At 49.8% G+C, this 15364-nt stretch overlaps 1 protein-coding gene across 1 annotated transcript; it reads left to right on the forward strand.

Moving 5' to 3' along the window:
* Positions 1-13844: 13844 nt before the first annotated feature.
* Positions 13845-14900, forward strand: BHLHA9 (basic helix-loop-helix family member a9). Its single transcript, XM_003996505.3, has one exon. It carries the CDS (start codon positions 13872-13874, stop codon positions 14526-14528), a length of 657 nt encoding a protein of 218 aa, XP_003996554.1. The 5' UTR covers positions 13845-13871; the 3' UTR covers positions 14529-14900.
* The last annotated feature ends 464 nt before the right edge of the window (positions 14901-15364 follow it).

The following is a 15364-nucleotide window of genomic DNA, read 5'->3' on the forward strand; positions in this document are numbered from 1 at the left end:
CAAAACCCACAAACAATGAAAAGCTTTGAAAACCAATCTGGAAAAAAAAAATTACCTTCAAGAGAGTGACAGTTACTCCGAAGCTGTTACTTCCATAGCAGTGGAAGTAAAAAGACAACATCGTATCTTCAAAGTGATTTTTTTCAATGTAATCATCAACCAAGACTTGCATGGGAGAAATAAAGGTGAGAGTCATCACCAGGAGGCTTTCAGTAGAGGGAACTCTAAAGACTGTAATTGAGGCAGAAATAAATGCCCCCTGATGGAATGCCTGAGATACAGGAGGTAACGTAGAGCAAAGAAATTCATAAATCTATGAGCAAATTTAAGTGAACATTGATTGTATTTTTAAAAATCTGTAAGACTCTGTATGAAAACTGTATTAGTTAAGGTGATGGTAGATGCAGCCCTTCTCCAGGCTTCTTCTCCCTTTAGACTCCCGCTCCCAGCTCCCACAGATGCCCTAGGTCTTCAAGCCAGGAGGAAGGGGACGGAGCGTGGAGGCTGCATTATTATCCACAGAACTGCGAGTGACTGTACATCACTTCTGCAGATATTCACAGGAGAACTCAGCCAACTGCAGGAAAGGCTGGGAAGTGGCATAGTGCTATATTAATTATCTGTTGCTATACATAACAAATTATCTCAAGACTTATTGGCTTAAAACAACAATGGACATTGCTATGGGTCAGGATTTGAGGAGCTGCCTACTTGGCGGTTTTCTTCCCCTTTTGTGCATGATGGAGGATGCATGTGACTCCTAGAACTCCTGCAGCTATTTTGCCGCCATGAGGGAAGCCACCTTGAGAAAGAAACATATATAGAAGAGATATAAAAGAGTCAAAGAAGAATAAACATGGAGATGATTAAACTAGACAGAAGGATCCTAAAATCCCCATGGAAGCGTAAAGGGCCAAGAACATCCAAAACAATTCTGAAAATGACCGAGGAGACCAAGGCATTGCCAGATCACACGAGGATTAAACAGAAATGGTTGGAGGTGGCATTATAGACATGTGGCATTAAAAATCACTGGAGACAGAATAAGGTATTTATCAAATGGAGTTGGAAAATTTGGCACCTGGGTTCCAATAATAATAAAAATAGGAATCTGATAATAATGAAAAAGCAGTAACAGTAAAAGTGGCTACCATCTACTAACACCTACAAAGTCATAGAAATATACATTCGATTTATCGCATTCTATCCTCACACCAACCCTACAGGGTAGGGGATATTACTTATGGTTCCCATTTGACAGATGAGAAAATTGAACTTCAGGAAGGCAGAGATGGTTCCTTGAGACCACACCTGGCTGTCAGCCTCCTGGGCACTGGGGGAGAGCCCTGTTTCTCCTCCCCCACGGCAGGGCCCTGTCCTAAGAATTCCAGGCAGGGGCAGTGGCTGCCTCTCCGGGAGACAGGGAGGCAGAGTCCTCAGTCTACACCAAGCCTGGCCCCAGGACCCAGAATTCCTACCTCATCCCCGACTGACTCTGGGGCAGATCTGTGGCTGATTAGAACCACGCTAAAATCACAGAGGCCCTTTGTCATTGCTTTAATGAGAAGCCAATCACCAGGCCATTAGTGGGTGGAGGTGATAAGGAGTTTGGTACTGGGATGGGAGGAAGGAGGATGCTCTTACTTCCTGGATGATTTACAGCTGCAGTGGCCAGACTGGCTGAGGAAGGGAGGAGGGTGGCAGCAGGAGGAGAAAGTTAGCATTCCTTGGACACTTAGAGGACCCAGGCCCTGTGCCGAGAGCATACCGTGCTGTTTCATTTGATCTTCACAACAAATCTGATGAAGCAGTACTATCATATGGCCCCATTTTATGGACAAGGAAGCTGAGGCTCAGAGAGGTTAACTGAGCATTTCGCCCAAGGATATACAGCTAATAAATGATGGTCCTATTCCAGAGCCCAAACAACTCACTCTGCTGTTAAGTGTTATAGGCACAGCAGAGGTGAGTGTAGGTGAAGGGCCAAGAAATATTCTAGCTTTAGACCAAGAAGGAATAAGCTGTCAGGGGGTGCTTGACTGAGGGAAGTGACTCTGTGGGCTGGGAGTTGGGGCAGGGAGAGAGAGCCATATGCCTGCATGAGAGTGGAAGAAAGAACCCCTGGGGTGGTAAGTCTGCCAGAGAGAGGATAACAATCATAATAACAAAATAGTAATAAGTACGTATGTGCCAGGCACTGCACCAAGGGTTCTCTGCATGGTGCCATTTACTTATCCCAATCTGGTTGGGAGGCAGTTACCAATCCATTTTATAGAATGAGGACACTGAGGGTCAAAGAGACTAAAGCACCTGCCCCAGGTCTCAAAGCCGGTACGTGGCAGGTACAGGCTGGGGAGTAATCGAGGGGAAACAGGATGGTTGCTTACTCTCTGCTCTGTGTTGTCAGGATTCTTGGTTGTAAACAACAAAACCCAATCTGGTTCACTTAAACAGAAGAGGAACTTATTGGGTAGCTCTGAGGCAGCTCACAAGATCAATGGAAAGAAAGGCTGGGGTTCAAGTTTGGGAAACTCATAGGAATTACAGGAAAGGGGGTGGCTGGACCCACACCTAAGCAGTAACCTCCTGTGGATGCCCCACAGGACACTCGCGGCTACTGGCCCAGGTGCTGGCAGAGCAATTTCTCCTCTCTTGCCCGTTTCTTTAGGACACCTGCTCCACACTCAAGTCAAGGAGTCAAGTACCTAGAGTCCTGTCTGTCCCAGCTGCGAGGAATCCCTCCCACCTAGAGCCCCCCCATGGAGGTGCCCCTCCCCCCAGGTAAGAATACTATTAGATAAAAAGCTTCTGCACAGTGAAGGAAACAATCAACGAAACTAAAAGGCAGACTGTGGAATGGCAGAAGATATTGGCAAATGACATATCTGATAAAGGGTTAGTATCCAAAATCTATAAAGAACTTATCAAACTCAACATCCAAAAAACAAACAACCCAATAAAGAAATGGGCAGAAGACATGAGCAGACACTTTCCAAAGAAGACATCCAGATGGCTAACAGACGCATGAAAAGATGCTCAACATCACTCATCATCAGGGAAATAACTATGATGAGATATCCCCTCACACTAGTCAGAATGGCTAAAATTAACAACACAAGAAACAACAGATGTTGGCAAGGATGTGGGGAAAGGGGAACCCTCTTGCACTGCTGGTGGGAATGTAAACTGGTGCAGCCACTCTGAAGAACAGTATGAAGGCTCTTAAAAAAAAAAAACAACAACTAAAAATAGAACTGTTCTATGATCCAGCAATTGCACTATTAGGTATTACCCAAAGAATACAAAAATACAGATTCGAAGGGGTACATGCATCCCCGTGTTTATAGCAGCATTATCAACAATAGCCAAACTATGGAGAAAGCCCAAATGTCCATCCACTGATGAAGGGATAAAGAAGATATGGTATAGGGGCACCTGGGTGGCTCAGTCAGTTAAGTGTCTAACTCTTGATTTGGGCTCAGGTCATGATCTCACGGTTCATGGGTTCAAGCCCCACTTCGGACTCTGTGCTGAAGGTGTGGAGTCTGCTTGGGATTCTCTCTTTCCCTCTCTCTACCCCTCCTCCCTCGTGCTTACTGTCTCTCTCTCTCTCACTCAAAATAAACAAAATAAACATTAAAGGGGCCCTTGGGTGGCTGAGTTGGTTAAGCGTCCAACTTTGGCTCAGGTCACAATCTCACAGTTTATGGGTTCGAGCCCTGCATCAGGCTCTGTGCTGACAGCTCAGAGCCTGGAGCCTGCTTTTGATTCTGTGTCTCCCTCTCTCTCTGCCCCTCCCTGCTCACACTCTTTCTCTCACTTGCTCAAAAAATAAACATCAAAAAATTTTTAAATAGACATTAAAAAGATATGTATACACACACACACAATGGAATATTACTCAGCCATCAGAAAATGAAATCTTGCCATTTGCAATGACGTGGATGAAGCTAGAATGTATTATGCTAAGCGAAGTAAGTCAATCAGAGAAAGACAAATACCATATGATTTCCCTCATATGCGGAATTTAAGAAACAAAACAGATGAACATATGGGAAGGGTGGGATAAGAGAAAAGAGGGAAACAAACCAAAAGAGAACTCTTAACAATAGGGAACAAACTGAGGGTTGATGGAGGGAGGTGGGTGGGAGGTGGACTAGATGGGCGATGGGTACTAAGGAGGGCACTTGTTGCGATGAGCACTGGGTGTTGTGTGTAAGTGACGAATCACTGAATTCTACTCCCGAAATCAATAATGCACTGTCTGTTAACTAACTAAAATAAAAAAAAAAGACTATTCAAATGGTACCAGCAAACAACAATGACAACAACAACAACAACAAAAAACCATGCAGGAATGCTCCAGTGCCCCAGGTCTCCCCACCCCCAGCCCCAGAGGTGACCATAACACCATCAGCTCTCTGCCTTTCCTGAGTATTCTCCAAGTCCACACTTGAACCCTAGTTCAGAGAGCCCATCACTAGGAGCTGATCCGAAATCCCAGACTTCCAGTTTTTTTTTTTTTTTTAATTTTTTTTATTTTTGGGACAGAGAGAGACAGAGCATGAACGGGGGAGGGGCAGAGAGAGAGGGAGACACAGAATCGGAAACAGGCTCCAGGCTCTGAGCCATCAGCCCAGAGCCCGACGTGGGGCTCGAACTCCCAGACCGAGAGATCGTGACCTGGCTGAAGTCGGACGCTCAACCGACTGCGCCACCCAGGCGCCCCCAGACTTCCAGTTTTTGAAGGAGGACAGGGAAATAGCACTTTCTTTTCATCATCTGCTACATCCAGTTGGTTGCCTCCATGTACCAATTCTACTTTCCAAAAAGATGTTGACTCCAGCACCCCCCCCCCCCCACACACACACCTGCATACCTCAGGCCCCTCCCCTGCCACCTGAACCCCTGCAGTAGCTTCTTAACCAATTTGCCTTAGATCCATTCTCCATACTGTTCAGAGGAGCTACAATCCATGTACCACTGTGTCACTCCTCAACTTAATATGCTTTTGTGGTATCTGGTGACCTACAGTGACCAAAAGCTTTCTGGCATAATGCCTCGTAATCCCCAGCTTCATCTCCCACTCCCTGGTCTCCCATATGGTTTGGCAAAGCCAATTGACTGCATTGTTGCAGGCTTTGGCATATGTTGCTCCCTAGATTGTCAATGCTTTCCACCCCTTGTCTGCTTGGCACACTCCTATACTCCTATTCATCCTTTGAAGTCTAGTTCAGGCATCATCTCCCCTGTAAAACCCTTCCTGTCCCCTCTTAGAAACTCATCCTCCAACCTCTGCACCACTTCTAAACCTTGCGATCTCTTGTTTCATGCTATGGAAAACAATTGTTTACGAGATACTATTCTGCACTGGATGGTGAGCTCCGTGAGGGCAGGAACCACATCCATTTTGTTCATCATTGTATCTTCAGTGCCTAATCCGAGACCTGGCAAAGAGGTGCTCAATAAATGTGTAACTTAACTGACCAGGAAAGGCTTGCTGGGATCACAGGGGATGAATGAAAGAGAAGAGGGTTTCAGGAGACTGGGGATTGATTGGGGGTGACAAGAGCCAGACCTCGTTTATAGGGGTGAGAACTGATGCTGGGCGAGGCAAGGAAGATGTTCATTGTAGGTTGTCAGAAAGACTAAGTCAGAGAAAGCAGCCCAAGCACATTTGTATTTCCAAGGAAGGAGCCAGTGGAGAGGGAAAGCTGTGAAACCAAGGGAGAGGTAACTGATGAGACAAGGTCCCCAGAAGAGGTGGAGTGGAGGCAGGGAGGAGAGAAGAAGCCTTTCTTCCCAGAGCACTGGCAGGGGAGGAAGGACACTAAGAGACGGGTGCTGCCCAGAATGGGGGGGGGGGGAGGGAGTCCTCATCCAGGAGTCAGAGAAACAGGAAGCTAATAGTTTTTCTTTCTTCTTCTTCTTTTTTAAAAGTTTATTTATTTATTTTGAGATAGGGAGGGAGAGAGAGAGAGAGAGAGCACAGGAGGAGCAGAGGGGGGCGGAGAGAATCTCAAGCAGGCTCCCCACTAAGTGCAGAGTCTGACTTGGGGCTCGAACTCACAAACTGCGAGATCACGACCTGAGCCGAAACCAAGAGTCAGACGCTTAACTGACTGAATCACCCAGGTGCCCCTCTTTTTTTCTTTTAATTAAAAAAAAAACATTTTTATTTTATTTTATTAATTTTTTAAAGTAGGCTTCATGCCCAGGGTAGAGCCCAAAGCAGCTTAAACTCATGATCCTGAGATCAAGACCTGAGCTGAGATCAAGAGTTGGACACTTAACCAACTGAGCCACTCAGGTGTCCCCAAATTTTTATTTTTAAAAGATTTTATTTTTAAGTAATCTCTGTACCCAGTGTGGGGCTTGAATTTACAATCCTGAGACCAAGGGTCCTTCCGACTGAGCCAGTCAGGCGCCCCTGTTTTGTTTTTAAAGATCCATGAAGTGAAGGGGAGGAAGTAAATGTTTAATGACTTCCCATATCTTGTCAAGTAAAATGGGAAGATATTGCCATAGGCTACATGGCCAAGTGACCCAAGCTCACTTGTTGCCCTGCCCCACCCTCACTGGCCACCTTACTTGTGGATGCTGTCCTGAAACTCAGACATACTCTCCTGCCTTGGGACCTTTGCACATGCTGTTCCCTCTGCCTGGAAGCTCTTCCTCAAGATAGCCACAATGCCTTGTCTCATTCAAATCCTTACTCAGATGTCACTTTCTCAGGTGGGCTTCCCCTTACCCCACATCCCCCAACCCCTGAACCTATACACACACTCTTCATTTTCTGTTTTCTGGTGTTATTTTTACCTTCTAATATACTTTTTCTTTAAAAATTTTAATGTTTTTTAAAATTTATTTTTGTGAGAGAGACAGCGTATGAGCAGGGGAGGGGCAGAGAGAGATGGAGACACAGAATTCCAAGCAGACTCCAGGCTCTGAGCTGTCAGCAGAGTCTGATAAGGGGCTGGAGCCCACAGACAGCGAGATCGTGACCTGAGCTGAAGTCGGACGCTTAACCGACTGAGCCACCCAGGCGCTCCTATACTTGTGGGTTTTTTTTTTTTTAAGTTTATTTATTTACGGGGGGGGGGGGCAGACAGAGAGGGAGAGAGAGAATCCCTAGCAGGTTCCATGCTGTCAGCGTGGAGCTGGGTGTGGGGCTTGAACCCACAAACAGTGAGATCACAACCCTGAGCCAAAATCAAGAGAGTCAGTTGCTCAAACCACTGAGCCACTCAGGTGCCCCCTGATATACTTATAATGGTACTTATTTACTATACAAATTACTTATTTTTCTCGTTATTTGCTCTCCGCACTAGAATGTGACTTCCATGAGGACAGGTTTTGTTTTATTATTACTCTACACCAGTAACTAGCACAGTAGGCAGTCAATACATTTTTGTTGAATGAATGAATGAATGAATGAGCAGAGCCTGAAACTGAACCCGAGTCTGCCGGATCCCAAATTACCGCTACTCTAAGCCCATCTCTGAATTGAACTGCTAAGGGTCTCAGCCTGAAAACGAAGGAAGACTGCAGGCCTTTCTGGGGGTCGGCTCTCCCGCCCCGCTCGAGTTCTCAGGACCCCGTGGGCTCGATTCCCCCGGAAAGCCCGTCCCTCGGTCTGGGCTTTCCCTCCGAGGTGGGACTTCTGCCCTCCCCCCGGGGGAGCGACGCCGGAACTTCCAGAGGAAGAGCAGGAATTTCTGAAATCCAGGCCCAGTCGAGCGGTAATAGGCACCTTCGCGGCCGCCAGCGGAACCGCCTGGCCCTAAATCACGGCCGCGGCCCCTCCTCCCTCCGCCCGCCCCGGCCGGGTGAAGCTGTGCTCCTGGGCGGGGGCGGGTTCCAGCCGCGCCGCGGGAGGGACCCGCCGCCGCTGCAGGTGCCGCGGAAATGCTTGCCCCGCTGCCCGCCTTTGAAGTCCGGCCGCACTGCCCGCGCTCGCCGCGCCCGAGCCCCACCGCGGAGCCCCACCCCCCGGGGACTGCAGCCGGGATCCGACGGAGGCCTCCCCCGGATTCCTGGGATTCGTGGGCGGCGGGCCGAGGGCGGCGGGGGCGCTTCACTCCGGGAACCCCGGCCATTTGTCAAGAGAGTGTGGCTCAGAATTATTAATTTGGAGCCGTGGGCCATTTCCTGACTTGTTCGGGGAAGGGTGGGGGAGCAGGCCTGGAAACGTATGACACACGGGAAGGAAAAGCCAGAACTGTTTGGGGGGAAGGGATTGGGAGGGTAGGCTCCTTTCCAGGCCTGGGAACTTGTGCTGTTGGGACATTTTCTTTGTTTTTCCCCAATCTCGTTTTAAGGGTTCATGTTAGGGGGCCAGAAGAGAAGTCAGTGGTTCAATCTCATGTTTTTGTTTTTCCCTTATTGATTTTCTATGGCTATTTTGTTCCTTTTGAGACCCATAGTTGTCTCTTGCCATAAATTTTCCCTGCATCCACCGCATGGATAGGGATGCTCTAAAGTTAATGTGCAAGAAACAAATTGTGTGTAGTCAAAATTACTCTTGAATAAACATTAAATTGTGGCATGCGAGGCATAATGTATATAACCCTCAACAGGCATTCTTACGTGAGCTGATATTTAATAGCCACTGAGCTAGACTCTGGAAGAACAAATCTATCTTCCTGAGCATTCCAATCACTTTTGCTGTTAGAAAAATTTTTTAATGTTTTACTTTTTTTTTTTTTTTTTTTTTTTTTTTTTTTGAGAGAGAGGGCGTGGGGGCAGCAGAGAGAGAAGGAGGCACAGAATCCGAAGCAGGCTCCAGGCTCTGAGCTGTCAGCACAGAGCAGGATGCGGGGCTTGAACTCATGAACTGTGAGATCATGACCTGAGCTGACGTTAGAGGCTTAACCCACTGAACCACCCAGGAGCCCCTGCCCCTTTGCTGTTAAGACAGAATTTTGAATTCAGTAGATGTGGGGTGGGGTCTGAGAAGTTTTCTGTCCATGCTGCTGCCACCACAACACACTTTGAGAACCACAGCTTATTTGTTTTGAGATTTTATGTTTAATCTCTACAGCCAACGTGGGGCTCAAACTTACAAACTCCAAGATCGAGAGTTACATGCTCCACTGACTGGGCCAGCCAGGTGCCCTGAGAACCACAGCTTTGACAGCTGTCAAATTCCCCCCAGGGAATAGGGTGGGTGGGGAATTTTAAAGCACTTTTATTTGGCTGCAAGGTTTATTTCCTTCTATTATAATATGGGGCTTCTATAGACTTAAGTTAATACACATGCTTGTGGCTGTCAACACATGTTAAAGCTTATAGCACTGGGCCCGGTATTTATAGATGGTCAATAAATATTTACTGGATTTGAATATACAGCCCGTTTGATCAGAGCAGTGTGGAATTTCCAGAGTTTCATGAATTTCTTAATATCAAGGATTGCACCATTTGGTCAACGTTCAGAAAATATTTCCTTGCACCTCCTATGTACCAGGCACTGCGGTAGGCCTGGGAGTACAGAGGCGGTCCCAGATGTGGACACAACAAGAACATAATAGTATAATATGATCTGCTACATTCTGAGACGGAGTTAAGAAAGGGAGCCCTGCAGGGAAGGGCTCAGGGCTGGCTTCACCGAGGAGGAAAGCTGCGGAAGCTGGTGACCCGCTGCAGGCCACCGAGATCCATCTAGAACTCTACAGACAAAGAAGCCTAAAGCCTTCCCAACGTGCCCATGTAGGAAGCTGCAGGCTGATCTTGAATCCCCTCCGGCTACTCCTGGCTTACTGGGCCCTTGCTCACCTGCCGTAGGGTAAGCATGTGGGCCCTGGTTTGTCACTTCTGCTCTCCGGTGCTCTCCTTCGGGTCCCAGCGGCCATCAGTCCAGCTGGGGTCAGAAAGAGGATTAGCCAAGGAAACACCAGGCAGCAAATCTTAGCCCAGGAGGCAGGCAGTTGGGCTGCTCAGGACTTTTCCTGGCTTCCAGTCTATATTCTCTCTTCTTTCCTGCTTGTCTCTCTTCATTTGGGGGGCCCTCCCTCCCTACTCCAACCCTTCTCTGTACCAGACAAGTTCTTTTTATTTTTTACACTTGGTTGAAACTGTTTGAATCTCTTAATGGCTTTTGTTTCCAAGGGCAGGAGCCAGGCCTCTAATACCTGCAGGTGGTCAGTGGGGGTTGCTGGTGCTGGGGGTGTGGGACTCCCTGAGTTGAGAATGCAGGTCCAGCCCAGAGGGGTTAAGACTGTGGTCTGTAAATAGGAGTCACACAGCTCAGCCCTCTGACTTGCGGCAAGTTACTTACTTTTCTCTAGGTTGCAGTTTCCAGTCTGTAAAATGGGTATTATAATAACAGGGCCTTCCGTATAGGATTGTTGTGTGGCCAAGATATGTTTCAGAAGCACTTAGTAAAATAAATAAATAAATAAATAAATAAATAAATAAATAAATAAATAAATAAATACAAAGCACTTAGTGCTATGCCTGGCCTATAATAAGCATTCAGTAGAGGGGCGCCTGGGTGGCACAGTCGGTTGAGCGTCCGACTTCAGCCAGGTCACGATCTCGCGGTCCGTGAGTTCGAGCCCCGCGTCAGGCTCTGGGCTGATGGCTCAGAGCCTGGAGCCTGTTTCCGATTCTGTGTCTCCCTCTCTCTCTGCCCCTCCCCCGTTCATGCTCTGTCTCTCTCTGTTACAAAAATAAATAAACGTTGAAAAAAAAATTTTAAAAAAATAAGCATTCAGTAGAAATCAGTATCAATATTACTAAGATAATGAGGAGCACCTGAGTGGCTCAGTCGGTTGAGCATCCGACTTTGGCTCAGGTCATAATCTCACAGCTCATAAGTTCGAGCCCCACATTGGGCTCTGTGCTGACAGCTCAGAGCCTGGAGCCTGCTTCAGATTCCGTGTCTTCCTCTTTATCTGCTCCTCCCGTGCTCCAACTCCCTCTCTCCCTCTCTCTCAAAACTAAATAAACATTAAAAAAAAAAAAGAGGATGATTGCTATTACTAGTAATTATTGCTAAGCAGCATCCTGCTCATGGTGGATTGTGAGTTCTCACTAGTGGAGGGAAAGGTGATGCAAACAGTTTAAGCTTGTTTATTACTTGACTGGCACCCTCCCTCAGCTCACATGCTGCCCCAGGCAGACTCTCCCCTCTGGGAGGCTGCCCTGAGGATCTGTGGGAAGGACTCCTCAGATAGGTCATCTCCATCCTTCTGTGGAGGTGAGGGGTGCTTGGGGCTTGCCCGTCTATTTCCTCCTGATCGTGGGTAACGGGCTCCCTGGAGACACCATGAGGGAGGGGAGGCCTGTTGGTGGTCATACTCAGGCTGAGGTTACCCTTGAGAAAACCAGGTGCAGTCTTTCTTGAGGCCCCTCTTTATTGGAGTCTATTTCACTGAGTCCTCTGAGACTGGTATCCTATTTTGCAGGTGGAGGACTCAAATATCAGATGAGTTTTGATCCAAAACTTGTGCTCATTACCTCTACACTACTATGTCCTACACTCAGGGCCAGATTCATGGGCATGGGACGTGGGCACCCCATGCTTAAAAGGGCCCCCAGCTCAGTTGAATGTTCTTCTGTCACCGTCCCGAAATTCACAATGATTTTGAACAAGAAGCCCCAGTTTTCATTTTGTACAGGGCGCTGCAAATTATGTAGCTGGTTCTGCCCACCTTCTTTTGTAGAAAGGAGGTCTTCCTTGCAAAGAAAAGGAAATTGAAGTATAGAGAAAACAGGAGTGGCACAAAGTCATGTAGCAAGTTGGTAGCAGAACCAGAACCAGGTCTCCTGACTCCCTGGCCAGTGGAATTCTCTGGAAGCACTCATATGTCCAACCGTGCCCTGGATGGGGGCAGTTTCAGAAGAAGACACTGGCTGGGGGGTGGCGGGGGGAGGGCTCCCATTCACCATATCACCTCTCCCACCGGGCCCTTCTGGGAATGAAATGTCCACCTGCTGCCTCCTGACCTGCCTACCTTGGACCCTAGGGGCCAGGCTTTTCTGAAGGGCTGGGCAAGGCCATGAGCAGGGCAGTGACTCATTTCTGTCTAGAGTGGTTAAAGGACATGGATAGGGGTAGCAGCAGAAGTGGCCATAGAATGTGATACTCAGGAACCGAATTCTCTGGGTGTTGACCTGATGACCTCTTGACCTGAGATGGCCCATTGAGACTGACATCCTGTTAGTTAAGCTGGATTCTACTGGCCACAGTTGGACATCTGTGGCCTATGCTCTGTATAGAATCCTGCTAGAGGCATGCATTTCTGTGTGATTTGGTGTGTGTTTGTGTGTGTGTTGTGGGGATGATGGGAAACAGACTGAGAAAACATCCAGTTCTGTCTGCTTTCATTCACTTTGTAATTTCACAGATATTGCAGATTTGGGGAATAGAGCCCCAGAAATACAAATGTCCTTAGGATGCTTATAGTCTAGTGAGCAAGACAGATAATAAAATAAATAATCACAGATAAATACACAATTTGTTTCCTAGTGCCGTGTTCTTTTTCTCCACGGAGCAATAGTTTGAAACAATGGGATTATTGGTATGCTCTTTGGTGAGAAGGATGTGAACCCTATACTCATCCCAGCTGGATGCCAGAGCAAACCTTCACATTTTGGAGCCTTTTGAATTGTGGCTGGGAATGACATTGACTTTGCTGCTTCAAATAACTCACTTGTGGATGCCTGAAATTCCACTGAGGGTCCTTCTCTAGGATTAAACATTATTCTTTTTCTGAGACTCTATTTAAAATTCAAATCCCTGCGAGGTGTGTGGGGGGGGAGTGATGCCTGGGTGGCTCAGTCCGTTAAACATCCGACTTCTGCTCAGGTCATGATCTCACAGTTCGTGGGTTCAAGCCTGCCTTGGGCTGTGCTGACAGCTCAGAGCCTGGACCCTACTTCGGATTTTGTGTCTTTCTCTCTGCCCTCCCCCACTCACTCTCTGTCTCTCAAAAATAAACATTGAAAAAAAATTTAAATTCAAATCCCTGGAAATGGGGAGGGGTGGTGGGTGGGTGGGTTCACTGAGTTCATAACATGGCAGTGCTGTATCATGAGACAGAGCAGCCCAAGGACCCTGAACACCAAAAGATGCCCCTGATGGGTACCACAAGGGGAGCCAGGGTGTCACAAGACAATCTCCATCACCCTCTGCTGCTGGCTCAGTCCAGTTCTGCCTTCTGAAGGGGGAGCCAAAGGGAGATAGAGGGAGAGTAAGGTCCAAACAAAACCCAAACCCAGAATCCCAGGCAAGCTCACTCTGGTAGCTGGAAAAGCCAGAAGCTTCAGGTCTCTCTTACCTGCAGGCCCCTGCTGTATCAAATCTGTCCCTCCCTTATTGGCCCCACGGGAACAGTAATGCTTTGCTCAAGCACAGCTTTATGGTTGTACAAGCCTTGACGAGAACTTTCAAGGTTCTTGAAACACACTCAACTACCACGGCGACCCTTCTGTGTACCTATCGGCACTCCTGCCCAGGGCCCAAATTTGGCACTGTACTTGGGGTCTGCAGGTGGAACGTGTGTTCAACCTGGTCACCCTCGAGAGGCCCTGGAGTGAGGCAGGGCAAGTTCTCCCTGGCGGCTGGAGCACTGCCCCAGGCATGGCCGGGCTGCCGGGTCTGGTCCCCTCTTGCAAGAATCTGCATGCTTCCTCCCTTCCTTGCTTCCTTCCTCCCGGTTCCTCCCTCGCCAACCTACCTGGAGGCAGGTAATAAAGCAGGAGGAGGGAGATGAATGGATGAGGAGGGTGGAGAGCCACGTGGTGCCATAAAGCCCAGCTAGAGAAGGCCTGTCCGGGAGTGTCCAGCCTGCAGGAGTCAACGCTCAGAAGGTGAGGACTGTCAGCCCCGTGAGCCGGAGCCGGGGCAGCAAGGCCCGGGGAAGGCCATGCACCGAGGCGGGCCGGGACCAGGCCTCAGAGGCCTGAAGGGGGCCGAGGGCCCCGCCGAGGACTTGGGGGGCTCTTGCCTGGAGGCCGGCAGGGATTTTGGGGTGCTGAAGGAGAATGGCGAGGCCGAGGAGGCGGCGAGCAGCAGGAAACGCGCCCGGCCGGTGCGCTCCAAGGCGCGGCGCATGGCGGCCAACGTGCGGGAGCGCAAGCGCATCCTGGACTACAACGAGGCCTTCAACGCGCTGCGCAGGGCGCTGCGGCACGACCTGGGCGGCAAGAGGCTCTCCAAGATCGCCACGCTGCGCAGGGCCATCCACCGCATCGCGGCGCTCTCCCTAGTCCTGCGCGCCAGCCCCGCGCCCCGCTGGCACTGCGGGCACCTGGAGTGCCACGGCCAGGCCGCGCGTGCCGGGGGCGGCGGGGACGCGGGCTCCAGCCCGCCGCCGCCCGCCCCGCCGCCCGCCGGCCCCTTCGCGCCGCGCTGCGCCTCGTGTTCCCCGCACACGCACCCGGGACGGCCCAGGGCGGTGGCCGAGGCTCAGGGCGTGGCCCAGGCGTCCGCGGGAAGCTGGCGCCGCGGTCCCGGGGCTCCCTTGGCCTGGCCGCGGGGCCACCCGCGAGCGGGCCCCGGGTTGGGCTTCCAGCACTCCTGACTGGCTCCAGAGAGACCCGGTGGGCCTGGAGGGAGGCCGGCCAGGGAGGAGCCAACGGCAGGATGACTACTAAAGGGAAGACTGCAAAAAACCGTCCTGGACCAAGAAAAACTGAGTGGCTGAGGCCAGAGAGAGAGAGAGGAGGCAGCCTTGCCAGTAGGAAGGAACTGAGCCCAAGGCTGCGCTCCCCAGCACCTCCCTCCTCAGCCTGAAGCCCAACCAGGGATGACAGCTCCAGGAAAGGAGCAGGATCCTGCTGGGTTCTTTCTTATGTTTGGACTTGATGAACTCTTCTCAGAAAGTGATCTTTGCATTCCTGTGCCTCTGAGTCCTATCTCTTCTTGCTGCTTTTTAGGAGAAAGAGGGCTTTTGGACTGGGGGGACGGGGGGGAGGGCTTGTAGGTGGGAGTGTGGGTGACACCTGGTGTGGTCTGATGACAGCGTGGGGTCCATGTCCCCAGCCTGTGCTGATACCCCAAGTCTGTGATCTGAGAGAGGCAACAGAAGGAGCCAAATAAAAAGGAAAAGCTATCATCTCCGTCTGCTATCAGATGTCCACTGGGCCCTGTGGCCCAGGGTGGCAGAAAGGCCTGAGGTCTGGGGGCTCACTGTGGAATGTCGGTCTCCCACGGCCTGATTCCCACAGGTAGGTACCTGATTCATGGCAGGGCCCTAGGTGTGGCTGAGCAATGTGAGGAACACTGTGGGAAATGACATTATTTGGAGAGGGGGAGCAGCAGCAGGAGACTCAGAATGCAGTCAGCCTCATCTCTGGGACCCGTCACCCTGCAGAGCTGCTGTCTGCAGTGAGCCACCGTGAGGGCTGCAATGGTTGA

The sequence above is a fragment of the Felis catus genome, chromosome E1 (assembly GCF_018350175.1).
Source record: "Felis catus isolate Fca126 chromosome E1, F.catus_Fca126_mat1.0, whole genome shotgun sequence".
NCBI lineage: Eukaryota > Metazoa > Chordata > Mammalia > Carnivora > Felidae > Felis > Felis catus.

Excerpts from the sequence above, each read along its gene's own strand:
- BHLHA9 (XM_003996505.3), top strand. The coding sequence starts at position 13,872 with ATGCACCGAGGCGGGCCGGGACCAGGCCTCAGAGGCCTGAAGGGGGCC.